The 13337-nt window shown below is 56.8% G+C and overlaps 1 protein-coding gene across 1 annotated transcript in view; it reads left to right on the forward strand.

Moving 5' to 3' along the window:
- The window catches only part of ASS1 (argininosuccinate synthase 1), a 47766-nt gene that overhangs the window by 2023 nt on the left and 32406 nt on the right, over positions 1-13337 (forward strand). The window contains exons 3-5 of the mRNA XM_032257234.1: positions 2055-2327; positions 8254-8310; positions 10941-11015. Coding sequence (XP_032113125.1) covers positions 2055-2327; positions 8254-8310; positions 10941-11015 — 405 coding nt within the window. The remainder of the gene's footprint in view (positions 1-2054; positions 2328-8253; positions 8311-10940; positions 11016-13337) is intronic.

Here is a 13337-nt window from a genome sequence, read left to right on the forward strand (position 1 = left end):
ATCCACCCATCATTCGTCCCTCCGTTGTCTACCCATCCATTCATCCAGCCCGCCAGCCATTCATCTAACCACCCTCCATCCATCAATCCACCCGTCATCCATCATCTATCCATCTGTCCATCACCTCCCTAAGTGTCCTTCCCTCTTTTATTTCTCTGTCCACCCATCCATCCTTCCATTCACTCAACAGAATCAGAAAACTCCAGTTGAGTCCACTGCATCCATTGTGAGTCTAGGCATGTGGCAAGCAGCCCCCATCTCCTATGGGGCTTATATGGTGAACAGGGTCATCATGACCCCTGCTCACCTGTGCTGACTCCCCTTGGAGAAGTCCCTGCCACTTGTGCTCCTTCCTTTGCAGGAGTGAGCAGGGGACATAGCAGGGATGATGCGAAAGGCCACTAGCCCACCTGCTGGGTCACGATTGATCCCCTCTGTGGGGTGCTTCTGCAGGGTTGCCAGGGTGATTGGCATGTTAAAATGAACACGTGAGGGAGTGAATGCCCCAGTCCCAAGTCACCTACTGGCCACAGGCCTGGAACTAGAATGTCCCTCCGTGGTTCTGTGTCTCCCAAGTCCTGGAGAGGAGGGGTTTGTCTCAGCAGGAGCCCAGGAAGGGGAGAAAGGCCCCTGAGCATTGAAGATTCCAGTGATCGCTCAGCAGCGTGGGCGGGGCTTCGGCTCAGCTTCCACTTTTGTCCTTTACTCTAGATGCAAGGTTCTCACACCTTTCAGTCTTGGGAACCCTCCACACTCTAATTTATGTGGAGTTTTTAATGTTTATTTTCTTGCATGTAACATTGGGATGGGCTGGGCGTGGCGGCCCATGCCAGTAATCCCAGCATTTTGGGAGACCGAGGTGGGCAGATCACCTGAGGGTCAGGAGTTCGAGACCAGCCTGGCCAACATGGTGAAACCCTGTCTCTACTAAAAATTCAGAATTAGCCAAACGTGTTGGCACATGCCTGTAATCCCAGCTACTCGGGAGGCTGAGGCAGGAGAATCGCTTCAACCTGGAAGGCAGAGGTTGCGGTGAGCCAAGATCATGCCATTGCACTCCAGCCTGGTCAACAAGAGCAAAACTCCATCTCAAAAAAAGAAAAAAAAATTATTGGAAGCCTTGGCTGGGCACAGTGGCTTGAGCTTGTAATCCTAGCACTTTGGGAGGCTGAAGCAGGTAGATCACCTGAGGTCAGGAGTTCAAGATCAGCCTGGCCAACCAGCCTGGTTTCTTCAACAGAGAAACCCTGCATGCCTATAGTCCTAGCTATTTGGGAGGCTGAGGCAGGAGAATCACTGGAACCCGGGAGGCAGAGGTTGCAGTGAGCTGAGATTACACCTCTGCATTCCAGTCTGGGTGACAGAGTGAGATTCTGGCTCACACAAAAAAAAAAAAAAAACTACTGAAGGCCTTAAAGAGCTTTTGTGGATTACCTCTGTTTATATTTATTGCATTAGAAATAAAAACTGGCCAGGCGCGGTGGCTCATGCCTGTAATCCCAGCACTTTGGGAGGCGGATCACGAGGTCAGGAGTTTGAGATCAGCCTGGCCGTCATGGTAAAACCCCGTCTTTACTAAAAAAAAATACAAAAACTAGCCAGATGTGGTGGCGCACGCCTGTAATCCCAGCTACTAGGGAGGCTGAGGCAGGAGACTTGCTTGAACCTGGGAGGTGGAGGTTGAAGTGAACTGAGACTGCCACTGTGCAGTCTCAGACTGGAATGCAGAGGTGTAATCTCAGCTCACTGCAACCTCTGCCTCCCGAGTTCCAGTGATTCTCCTGCCTCAGCCTCCCAAATAGCTAGGACTATAGGCATGCAGGGTTTCTCTATTAAAGAAACCAGGCTGGTTGGCCAGGCTGATCTTGAACTCCTGGGCGACAGAGTGAGACTCCAACTACATACAAAAAAAAAAAAAAAAAAAAAAACCCACTATTGATTAGCAATGTCTGCCATGCGTGCAGGAGGGAGAGTAACTGCAGTGTGCTGGGATCGAGGAATGATGCCTACCACAGATGCAGAAGCACTGGGGACAGCCTGGGTGGCCCCTGTAGGTCTCAGCTGAGGCCCCTGGGGCTCTGTATGCCAGCTGGCCGCTGTCCTTGCCGACTTCTTCCTCTGGGTTTCTCTTCCCGCAGGTGTTCATTGAGGATGTCAGCAGGGAGTTTGTGGAGGAGTTCATCTGGCCGGCCATCCAGTCCAGTGCACTGTATGAGGACCGCTACCTCCTGGGCACCTCTCTCGCCAGGCCCTGCATCGCCCGCAAACAAGTGGAAATCGCTCAGCGAGAGGGGGCCAAGTATGTGTCCCACGGTGCCACGGGAAAGGTGAGGTACCCGAGAAGGGCCGGGCAGAGGGAGATGGAGGTGGAGGGGCGTGGGACGGAGATGCGCACCCCTCATCAGACAGACTTGGTGGAGGCAGCTGCTTGGTTTAGACCCCAGTGAGGGGGCAGCAGCTTGCCCTGCGCTCCATGCACCATGGGGCCTGAAGCCCGTGCTGTATCCTCACCTCCACCCTTTGCTGTGGGAACGATGCTACCCCACTTGGCAGACTTGCTGCTGAGGCCTGGGAAGGCTGTCACTGGCCAAGGTCACAGCACAAGTCCCCGGGGGACACACAGGAAAGTGTTGGGAACCCAGAGTTGTCAGAGTGGGGTTCAAAGCCAAGCTCATCAGCTGCCGGCTCACCAGGTGTTCTCAGCCGGGGACCTTCCCCCCTTCCTGAACCCGTTTCTTCCTTTGTAAGATGGGGGTCATGCCCTGTCTCAGTTTCCCAGGGCTGGGGTAACAAAATGTCTCACACTGGTGGCTTAGAACCTACAACTATTCCCCCTCGAGGCTCTAGAGGCCTGAGGTCCGCAGTGCGGGCATGGGGGGGGTGGCGCTCAGCCTCTGAAGGCACCGGGAGGCCTCCCGGCTCAGGCCTCTCTCCAGCTTCCAGTGGCCTCTGGCGTCCCTTAGCGTGCGGCCGCATCCCGCCCGCCCTCCCATCCTCTCGTCCTCCGTCTTCCCAGGCTGTCTTCCCTGTGTCTTCCCACCTTCTTCCCTCTGTTCACCTTCCCCCTTGCCATGGGACCCCACTCTTGGATTAGGGCCCCACAATGACCTCATCTTAACTTGGTTACTTCTTTTTTTGAGACAAGAGCTCTGTCTCCCAGGCTGGAGTGCAGTGGCTTGATCTTAGCTCATTTCAACCTCTGCCTCCCCGGTTCAAGCAATTCTCCTGCTGCAGCCTCCTGAGTAGCTGGGATTACAGGCACCTGCCACCACACCCAGCTAATTTTTGTATTTTTAGTAGAGACAGGGTTTCACTCTGTTGGCCAGGCTGGACTCAAACTCCTGGCCTCAAATGATCCACCAGTCTCGGCCGTCCAAAGTGCTGGGATTACAGGTGTGAGCCACTGCGCCCGGCCTTCACCTGGTCACTTCTGTCAAGACCACACAAGGCCACATTCAGAGGGACTGGAGTTAGGACTTGAACTTATCATTTTGTGGGAACACAAATCAACCTGTCCACACCCCTTCCCTCTGGGCCGTGTGTCCCGGTGCAGACTGCGGGGACCCTGTGGGGTGCAAGACAGGAAGCCCGCTGCCTGCTGCTCTTTGGAAGGAAGTCCTCGAGAAACCAGATTTCTTTTTATTTATTTATTTATTTATTATTTTTAAAATATTTATTTATTTATTTATTTATTTATTATAAGACGGGGTTTCACCATGTTGGTCAGGCTGGTCTTAAACTCCAGACCTCAGGTGATCCGCCCGCCTTGGCCTCCAAAGTGCTTGGATTACAGGCGTGAGCCACCACGCCCGGCAGTCAGAAGGCTTGGAACCTCCCCAGTGACCGGAGCTCACTACCTCGCCTGCCCCGGGCTGGTCAGGGTGCCGATGGTGGGAACGGGTCCTGGGACACATGTAGCTAGGATGATGATGGTGGAGACACCATGTGACGGTGGCCTTGCAGACAGCCACCCACCAGGATGGCACCAGTCATGTTGTTTCTTCACTGGAGCACTGGTTCAGCAGGCTTGCACTGGTTATCTGCTGGGAGGTGAGCACTTGCTGGCACGGGTGCAGTGCTGACTTTCTTGGCCTCATGGCCTACCCTCAGAGAGCCCGTGTCCTAGCAAGAGAAGAGCAGGTGGATGTGTGATGAGGAATGGGGGGTCTGCCAGGGAGCTGCAGGGGCAGCAGGCAGGGGCTGAGGACAAGTCTAGAGGAGTGCACAATGGTGTGGAAGCGTGTGCCAGGCACAGGGAACAGCCTGTGCAAAGGCTGAGAGTGAAGAGGCCCCAAAGGACGGTCAGTCTGGGGTTCTGGAGAGGGAGCTATTGCCCTGGAGGAGGCAGTAGGGCCAGGACTGGGCGGAGGCCATGCTGGGAGGTTTGACTTCATCCTGAGGGCATTCGATTAGGGAGCAGAAGGGGGTCTCAGGTTGGGTGGGGGTGGCCAGTGACTCCCCCGCGGGATGTTGGGGAAGAGGCTGCAGAAAGCTTCTCACACAGACTGTGGCTTTGGTTTTCCCTGTCACTCCAGCTGTGGGTGATGGGATGACGATGACAGGAAACCAGGCAAGGAGGCTGGGACGGACCTGGGCTATTGGGCAGGGTCGTGTGTGTGCTGCCATCCGTGCAAAGCTTGGGGCAGAGGAGGAGGGCACAGGAGGGAGAACGCAGAGGTTCCGGATTTGGGACGGGGACCTGCATGGCTGTGTGCGCATCCTGGCTCCGCAGCTTCCATCTTGTGTGACTTGAGTTTCAACTTCCTTGTCTACAAAATGGGAATGAAAATAGAACCCAGGTCATGGGGTGGTTAGGGAGCTGTCTCCAATCAAGCGCTCGGCATTGGCCTGGCACATATGCAAGAAGGAAGCGTCCTGATTGTGACATTACCAGACTGGTTCCGGGGGCATAGGAAGGCCCATTGACAGCATATAGTGTGGGATGTATGCTCTAGAGAAAAAAGCTCCCAGCTGGGCTCGGTGGCTCACGTCTGTAATCCCAGCACTTTGGGAGGCCAAGGCGGGCAGATCACGAGGTCAGGAGTTGAAGACCAGCCTGACCAACATGGTGAAACCCCATCTCTACTAAAAATACAAAAATACATGGTGGCACATGCTTGTAATCACAGCTACTTGGGACGTTGAGGCAGGAGAATCACTTGAACCTGGAGGCAAGGTTGCAGTGAGCCAAGATCAAGCCACTGCACTCTAGCCTGGGAGACAGAGCGAGACTCCGTCTCAAAAAAAAAAAAAAGCTCTCGACCCATCTGGCCTAATGGAATGAGCTGGGGAGTGAGCTCCCTGTCCCAGGAGGCATGCAAGCCTAGGTCAGTGGATCAGAATTCTGAGAGGGGTCCTGCCCTGAGAAGGTCTTTTCAACAGTACCATTAAGGTTCAGTAGGGTGGCATTCAGGGCTGGTGAAGTGCATGGGTGGGTGAGTGGGTGAGTGTGGGTGGGTCTGCTCTGGCTCGGGTAGTTCCCGGGTTCAGGCCGGGACGCCCACCCCAGATCAGCCCACATACGGCCTGGAATAGCCGCCTGCAGCCGTGTGCGCCACTCCGTGCGGCCACCTGAGGGCGCCAGAGGCCTGAGTTTGAGGCCGTATTGGCCGACGGAGGTGGGAGGAGGCGGCAGCGCGGCGGGGACCCTCTGATCACCATCCTGGTCCTGCGGGGTGTGGTTCTGAGAACGTCCCCCGACCAGGTAATGCTGCGGCCACTCCGGATTGGGAGCGTCCCAGCATTCACACTCAAGGGGACCCTAGAGGGACGGACTCTGGGAGCAGGTGCTACCCGGCACGGCCCTCTTTCCTGGGGTTGACAGGCAAGGTACACTTCTGTGCCTCAGTTTCCCTTTATAACAGCACTCAGCAAGCCAACAGCCTCTGGAGAGAATTTCCGAGAACTGGGGGTGAGAGTGGGGATGCAGGAAGGCTGGTGGGGGGTGGGATCCAAGGGCTTGGAAGTGCTGGTCCAGCTTGGAGGCATTTACCCCTGAGCACCTCCAACCCGTGAGCATCCTGCTGACCCCGTGGGTATCCACCCAGCACCGCCCCGGGCACCATCATGGGACGGCCAGGCGGAGGCCCTCGGGTCTTTGGGCTCAGGGAAGGTGACAGGGAAATGTCGGGGGGGAGCACGCATTGGCCTGGGGTTGGAGGGGGAAGGGCATCCAGGCCGCAAGAACAGCCTGAGCCCAGCCTGGAGGCAGAGGCCGAGGCAGCCTCCCTCCCAGTGCCCGCCAGACAGCACCTGGTGCAGAAACCGAGCCACCCTCTCCTGTCCCGTCCCTTGTGGCCAGCCCCACCCCTGCCCACCCAGAGAGCCGCTAAGAAGCTGGGTGGCCCTTGCGGGGCTCCTGTCTCCCCCGAGTTTTGGAAGAGGGCCTGGAAATCTGATTCTGAGACTCTGGCGGGGGAGCAGGAGTTTTGTAAATGGCACCATCTGTATGGCTGCCCCAGGGCAGACGGGAGACCCCGGCCCCCCAGTCCCAGCGGGCCCGTGTTTACACACATGTTTACACATGTGTGCACAAATAGCATGTGGACACTCGTATGTGAGAGATGTTACTGTCCCCTTGTCCTGGGAAGCACTGGGAGCTGCCCTGGGGGTGGCGTCTTGTGGTGGCCTCCTTGGCACTTGCCTGAGAGGAGGGCAGAGTTTGAACCAAGGAGGCGTTTGTTTGGCGTCTTCAAGGATCTCTGGCTCCTGAACAGATGGGGGTCCCCACAGCAGCGTCTGGAGGGGCCGAGCCTGGCTGGCTGGCGAGGCACAAGCCGTCTTTGTGTTGTGGAAACTTGAAGCTGTAGAGGGGGAATAGCTGGCTGAGCAACATCGGACCCGCCTTACGGTCCAAAACCAGGCTGCCTTTTAGTTCCTCCAGGAACGGGCCGACCTAGGGTCTGCAGGCAAATGTGACCGCCCCCACCTCAGCGTCCCCATCCCTAAGATGGGGCTGATAGAACCTGCCTCCTGGGGCTGCTGGAGGGATTCAGTGAGTTCATTATGCACGGAGCTCAGCCTGCCGCCTGAGTATGAACTATTAGGACGATCGTGTTTGCTGTGTGGCCCTGGGCAAGTGGCTGCACCTCTCTGAGCTTCACTTTCCTCATCCATAAAACAGGGCTAAACAGCTCCCCTGGCCCTGGGGGCTGTCTGAGTGACAGCACGTAGTAGGTGCTCACTAAAGGGGCTGCGTGGAGGGTGAGTGAGGTCAGCCCACAGGGCTCCAGGCTCTGCGGAGAGTTGATGCCACCTGACGGGAGCCTGGAAAATAGCATGTAATTCCCACGGCTGCCTGGCTGCGCCCATGCACTTTTCACAGTAGGCGAAAGACCCCTCTGTCATTTCCTCAGCGCTTACGTCTCCTCCGGGCCGTGAGCCCGTGGGGAAGCAGGAGATGCAGGCAGCCATTTTCTCTCTGAGGACTGAGCTGGGCTGGCAGATGCCTGTGCCGACCCCGGCCGCTTCCTCCCCCTCTCCTCCTCGGCATCAGTGTGGACGGTGGTCCCAGCTGTGTCGGGGTTAATATTCACAGCTCAGCGGGGTGTTAGGGTGCCTCCATTTGCCAGAAGATGCAGGCAAGGCGACCTGCCCAAGTGGGTGGCCATGGTGCTGGGGACCTGGGCTCGGGTCCTGGGCCTACCCCGGCTGTGTGCCCTTCGACTGGTCCCTTTCCCTCTCTGGGCCTCAGTTTCCCTCTCTGTGCAGAGAAGAGCTGAGGAGCGAAAGGCCCTCCATGGCCACCTAATTCCACCTCCTCCCTGAAACCAGCCATTGCAGAGATGGGGAAACTGAGGCTCAGAGAGGTGACAGGGTTCCCAAATGTATTGGTGTCGGGGAATCAGCACCCTGGTGCCCCAGCCCTGAAATGAGCTGGATTTGGGGCAGGGCAGGGTCAGAAACGTGGGGGCCTTGAGGAAGGGACGATAGTGTAGACAGCTGGGGGGTGCAGGAACAGGGCCTGGCCTGCCAGGTCTTGGCAGCAGCTGGGCCTCCATCCCCAAGGGGACAGACATGCCCCGCACGCACCCACGTGACGTGTGCCCTCTCCTGCACTCTGCCGTGTCCCCAGACGTGCACATCTCCCTCCTGCCACAGGCTCACACATACGCAAGCCACACTGCAGGACCCTACATGTCCACACGCTCTGGGAGCTCTGTCTCTGCCACGGGCTGTCCTTGTCCCCACTTCTACCTGAAGACTCCAGAACCCCACCCCGTGGCTCTGACGGTCCTCTGTTCTGCATTGCAGGGGAACGATCAGGTCCGGTTTGAGCTCACCTGCTACTCACTGGCCCCCCAGATAAAGGTAGGATGTGGCTCTCCCCTTAGCGGGAGCACTGGCAGCCCTGATGGGGAGGAGGGTGCAGGCTTCTGCGAGATTCCACAGGATAGGCAGAGTGCTGCAGAACCTTCTCCATGGCAGGGGTGCCCCTCCGGTGGACAGCCTGCTGGCTCCCTTCGCTGGGGCCAGCTCCAGGGGCACACATTCTTCCCCGCCATTCATTCTTCCTGGAGGTGCTGTCCAGGGGCTGGGGCACAGGATAGACAGTCCCTGCTGCTCTTCAGCCACTTCCCTGGCATTCCCCAGCTGCGGGCAGGGATGGCGCTGGAATGTGGTTGCTGCTGAGTCCTCCTAGCCCCGGTCAGAGCCCCCGCTTTGCCTGTGCCTGGCCCCAGCATCTCCGACCCTTTCCTGGGGTGGGAATCACCATGATCTCAGGACATCAATTGCCCTGGCCTGTGGCATGTCACCCAGGCAGGAGGGCACCAGTGGGCACTGACCAGCCTGTTACTGCCACCCCCACCCCTCCAGCGTGACCTTGGACCTGGCCGGTGTCAGTGCGTGAATGAACGGGTGTGTTCATTCCTTCACTCGCTCACTCATCTTTACCCAGCGTCTACTGGGCACCGCTCAGCTCCAGGAGCACCGTGTGAAGGGCGCAGGCCAGGGCTGGGCAGTGGGAGTTCAATGCACACCGCCATGGCAAGCTGCCCAATTTGTTTGTTTTTTGAGACTCGCCCTGTCGCCAGGCTGGAGTGCAGCGGCACAATCTCACTGCAACCTCAGCCTCCTGAGTTCAAGCAATTCTCCTGCCTCAGCCTCCCGAGTAGCTGGGACTATAGGCATGTGCCACCACGCCCGGCTAATTTTTGTGTTTTTAGTAGAGATGGGGTTTCACCATGTTGGTCAGTCTGGTCTCGAACTCCTGACCTCAAGGGATCCACCCTCCTCAGCCTCCCTAAGTGCTGGGATCACAGGTGTGAGCCACCGCACCCGGCTTTAGTAGCCATATTTTAAACAAGAAAATGAAACAAGTGACAGCATTTTAATAACATGTTTTACCCAACCCCACGTATCCAAAATATCATTCCTCATGTAATTAATGTAAAGAAATTAATGAGATGTTTACATTTTTTTTTTTTTCCTGTGCTGAGTCTTCAAGACCCAGAATGTGCCAGACACGGGCACGTCTCTCCAGCTGGCTGCATTTCAGGTGCTCTGAATGGCCGCCCGAGGCTCATGGTCACCTGTGGGCAGTAGAGGCCGAGGCTGAGCTCTTTTGAGGCCGCCTTGGGCCAAAGCCCTAGAAGAGTTGCCCCTCCCAAGGCCCCAGGGGCTCTCAGGAGTTTCTATTTGTTCTTCTAAGAGGAATCTCTTCCCCTTTCCCTTTAATCAGCCGAAGCTGCTTGGGTTGTGCGGGCCGGAGGTGAGCCGTAATGAGCTCTAATGATCTGCTTTGACCCCAAACGCCAGGCAGCAGAGTGGCGGGCACAGTAGCTGCCTGTGGACTTGCTGCCAGTGAGGCCACCACCGCACGGGGCCCTCCCTCGGTTCCCACAGCAGTTTGGGGGCCGAGCTGCTCCAGGAGCTGCGATGGGGCTGTGGTCTTCCCAGGGCTGCTCGTTGTTTTTTTGCTTGTTTATATGTTTGAGACGAGTCTCACTCTTGTCACCCAGGCTGGAGTGCAGTGGCACGATCTCGGCTCACCGCAACCTCTGCTTCCCAGGTTCAGGCGATTCTCCTGCCTCAGCCTCCCGAGTAGCTGGGAGTACAGGCGCCCACCCCCACATCCCGCTAATTTTTGTATTTTTAGTAGAGACGGGGTTTCACTGTGTTGGCCAGGTTGGTCTCGAACTCCTGATCTCGTGATCCACCTGCCTCAGTCTTTCCCCAAAGTGCTGGGATCACAGGCTTGAGGCACCTCGCCTGGCTCCAGAGCTGCTCATTGTACGTCTGAGGGCTGCAGAGGTGGCGGGCCCCTTCCATCACCCCGCACCACCATCAGCCCAACAACCCACACACATGCCCCTGAGTCCTGCTCAGAGGCAGGGGCCTGGTGAACCCCAGGGCTGAGTGGGCGGCTCCTTTACCCAGCTCAGGCCGAGGGGGCCCAAGTGCAATGAGCTTGGTCCCTCAGCCAGGCTCACAGTCTTCCCCATTCCTTTCCCTTCCACACCCAGAGAAGTGGGTGAGGGGACAGCCTACGCCTCTCTGGGCCCCCGACCCCATGTGGGGCCAGGCCGGCGGCGTAGCTCTGTGGACTCTCCCTGGGTCATGGCGGTGACCCTGTGGCTGAAGGCACTGGCAAGGACCCTGAGCACTGGCTAGTTCAAACTCTCAGGTCTCCGCTGGGGAGACTGAGGCCCAGGAAACGGGGAGACTGAGGCCCAGGAAACAGGGACCCCCTTCTCCCCCCAACACAGCCCCATTCTGCCATGGAGTGCAGGCTCTGCCCAGGCAGCCCTGATGCGGGGGTTCGTGTCCTCCCCTACTTTATGGGGCTCCCTGCCCACCCTCCATGACAGCATCCTATCTGGAGACATGCCAGAGACCCCCCATGCCCCCCTCCTGGGAGAGGCCAGCACTGCAGCTTGTGGGCTGGGGGAAGCCAGCTGCTCGGCGCTCCTGGCTCTCAGCCCTTGCCCTGTGTCCAGGTCATTGCTCCCTGGAGGATGCCTGAGTTCTACAACCGGTTCAAGGGCCGCAACGACCTGATGGAATACGCAAAGGTACGGCCGCGTCTCCCCAGCACCCCCAGGCTTTGCCTACCGTCCCCCTCCCTGGGCACACCCTTCTGGGGGCTCTCCGAGCCAGTGGCCTGGGCCAGGACTGATCCCATGTGCTGGGGGACTGAACTTCCACCCCAGCTGCCTGCACACGTGGCCTCTGTCCCCTGGGCCGACCCCACAGAGGTGTGGTCATCTGCCAGGCCCGTTGCCAGGGCGGAGCCTTTCTGAGGCCATTTCCCAGTCCACAGAGCCAGAGGACACAGGGCTCACTCTCCCTGGGAGGCGGAGACCAGAGCCCTGCTTGCCACCTCCGAGGTGTGTGTGTGGTGAGCTGGGGTGGCAGAGGGATGTGATCAGGAGCTGTTCTCAGCACCCCAGTGCCCTGGAGACACATTGCCCCTAGTGCTTTCCCGGGAACAGGTAAGGCACAAGGGACAGTCGCAGACAAAGCCTTTTGTGGCACCAGCCCTTTTTGAAGTACAAGTTGCAATAAAACATGTTAGAAGTTTTGCATCAAGATCCTGAGCCGCTCCCCAGGGCACCTTTCTTTTTAGCGACGTGATGGCAGCCCTTGACAAACAGCCTCAATCCATCAGGCCGGGGAAAAGCAACTCGGTGCACACACCAGAAAATTGCTCGCGTTTTTAAATAGCAGTCGCCGTGAGCTCTCGCTGCAGCTAAGGTGTCGCGTGGTAGGGGATGTGGCAGGGACACAGCCCTGCCCCCGCCGCCAGCATCCCATTAAGACCTGGAGTGCTGGGAGGGAAGACCACCTCTGCCATCTGTTGTTTTATTATTAAGAGGGGAGTTTACAAGAGCAAGCCCATATGTTGCCAAACAAATTGTCAAATAGCAGAGGTATTAAGGGAGCCGGGTTGGTGAGGTTTCTCCCCTCGTCTCCTTGATAATGTAGAATATAAAGCGTGCTTCCATCTTCAATGAATGGGAGCCCCCACCTCAGGCCGCGGGCCCGGGATAGAGGAGGGCAGGGCTGACCCATACAACGCCCTTCCTTTCCGTGAAGTCCCCAGACAAAAGCGGCTTCTGGTTTTTCAGCACAGACGAGTCCCAGGAGTGCTGCCGTCCGTCCTTCTCAGGTTTTGGGGAGAAGCTGCTGAGCTCAGCGTCCATCCTAGATAACCTTTGGAGCAGGAAAACTTTGCCAGGGAAAGATGAATGTGGCCCCCTTGGCCACCCACCCTCTCCTGGAGATGGGTTTCATCAGAAATGATTGTGGGGAATCTGAACATATTCTAGAAGGAGGCAGAGGCTGTATTTCTGCACCCAGGAACAGATCAGAATGACTGAGCAGGGATGAGGCCTCCTTCAAAATTCCAGTGGAGGAGACAAAAATCAGTGGGGCTTTGAGAATCTCTGCTCTCAAGACCCGTAGGTAGCCAAGGCGGAAGGTGCCAGAGGACTCCTAAAATACATGCCTTTGCTTCCCTTGCCAGGCTCTCCCAGCCCATCGCGCAACGGAAAAACACTCAGAACCACCTCATCCTTGTCATTGTCACCACAATATAAAAATACTTTTTTAGAGACAGTGTCTCACTCTGTCGCCCAGGCTGGAGTGCAGTGGCACAATCCTAGTTCACTGCAGCCACCCACTCCTGGGCTCATCTGATCCTCCTGCCTCAGCCTCCCGAGGAGCTGGCGCTACGAACATGTGCTAGTACATTTGGCTCATTTTTGTTTTTTCTATTTTTGTTTTTTTAGAGACAGGGTCTCACCATGTTGCCCAGGCTGGTCTTGAACTCCTGGACTCAAGTAATCCGCCCTCCTTGGCCTCCCAAAGTGCTGGAATTGCACGTGTGAGCCACTGCACCCAGCTTTGGCTAATTTTTATTTTTGTTTGTTGCGTTTTTGTTTTATTTTGAGATGGAGTTTCCTTCTACCACCGGGCTGGAGTGCAGTGGCGCAATCTCGGCTCACTGCAACCTCCGCCTCTGGGGTTTAAGCGATCCTCCTGCCTCAGCCTCCCGAGTAGCTGGGGCTGCAGGTGCCCGCCACCACACCCAGCCAATTTTTTGTATTTTTAGTAGAGACAGGGTTTCACCGTGTTGGCCAGGATGATCTCTATCTCCTGACCTCGTGATCCGCCCATTTCAGACTCCCAAAATGCTGAGATTTCATGTGTGAGCCACCATGCCAGTGCTAATTTTTAGTGGTTTTTGTTTTTGTTTTTTTTTTTTTGGTAGAGACAGGGTCTTGCTATACTGCCCTGCCTGGCTATAATTATTATTTTTTAAGCTAGACTACAAGGTGGGTGCTAGAAACAGGATGGTCTCATGTTGTCTCCGTGTTGGAGATCGTTTTGTT

Source organism: Sapajus apella, unplaced genomic scaffold (assembly GCF_009761245.1).
Source record: "Sapajus apella isolate SASKATOON/1434 unplaced genomic scaffold, GSC_monkey_1.0 scaffold97, whole genome shotgun sequence".
NCBI classification, from domain to species: Eukaryota; Metazoa; Chordata; class Mammalia; order Primates; family Cebidae; genus Sapajus; species Sapajus apella.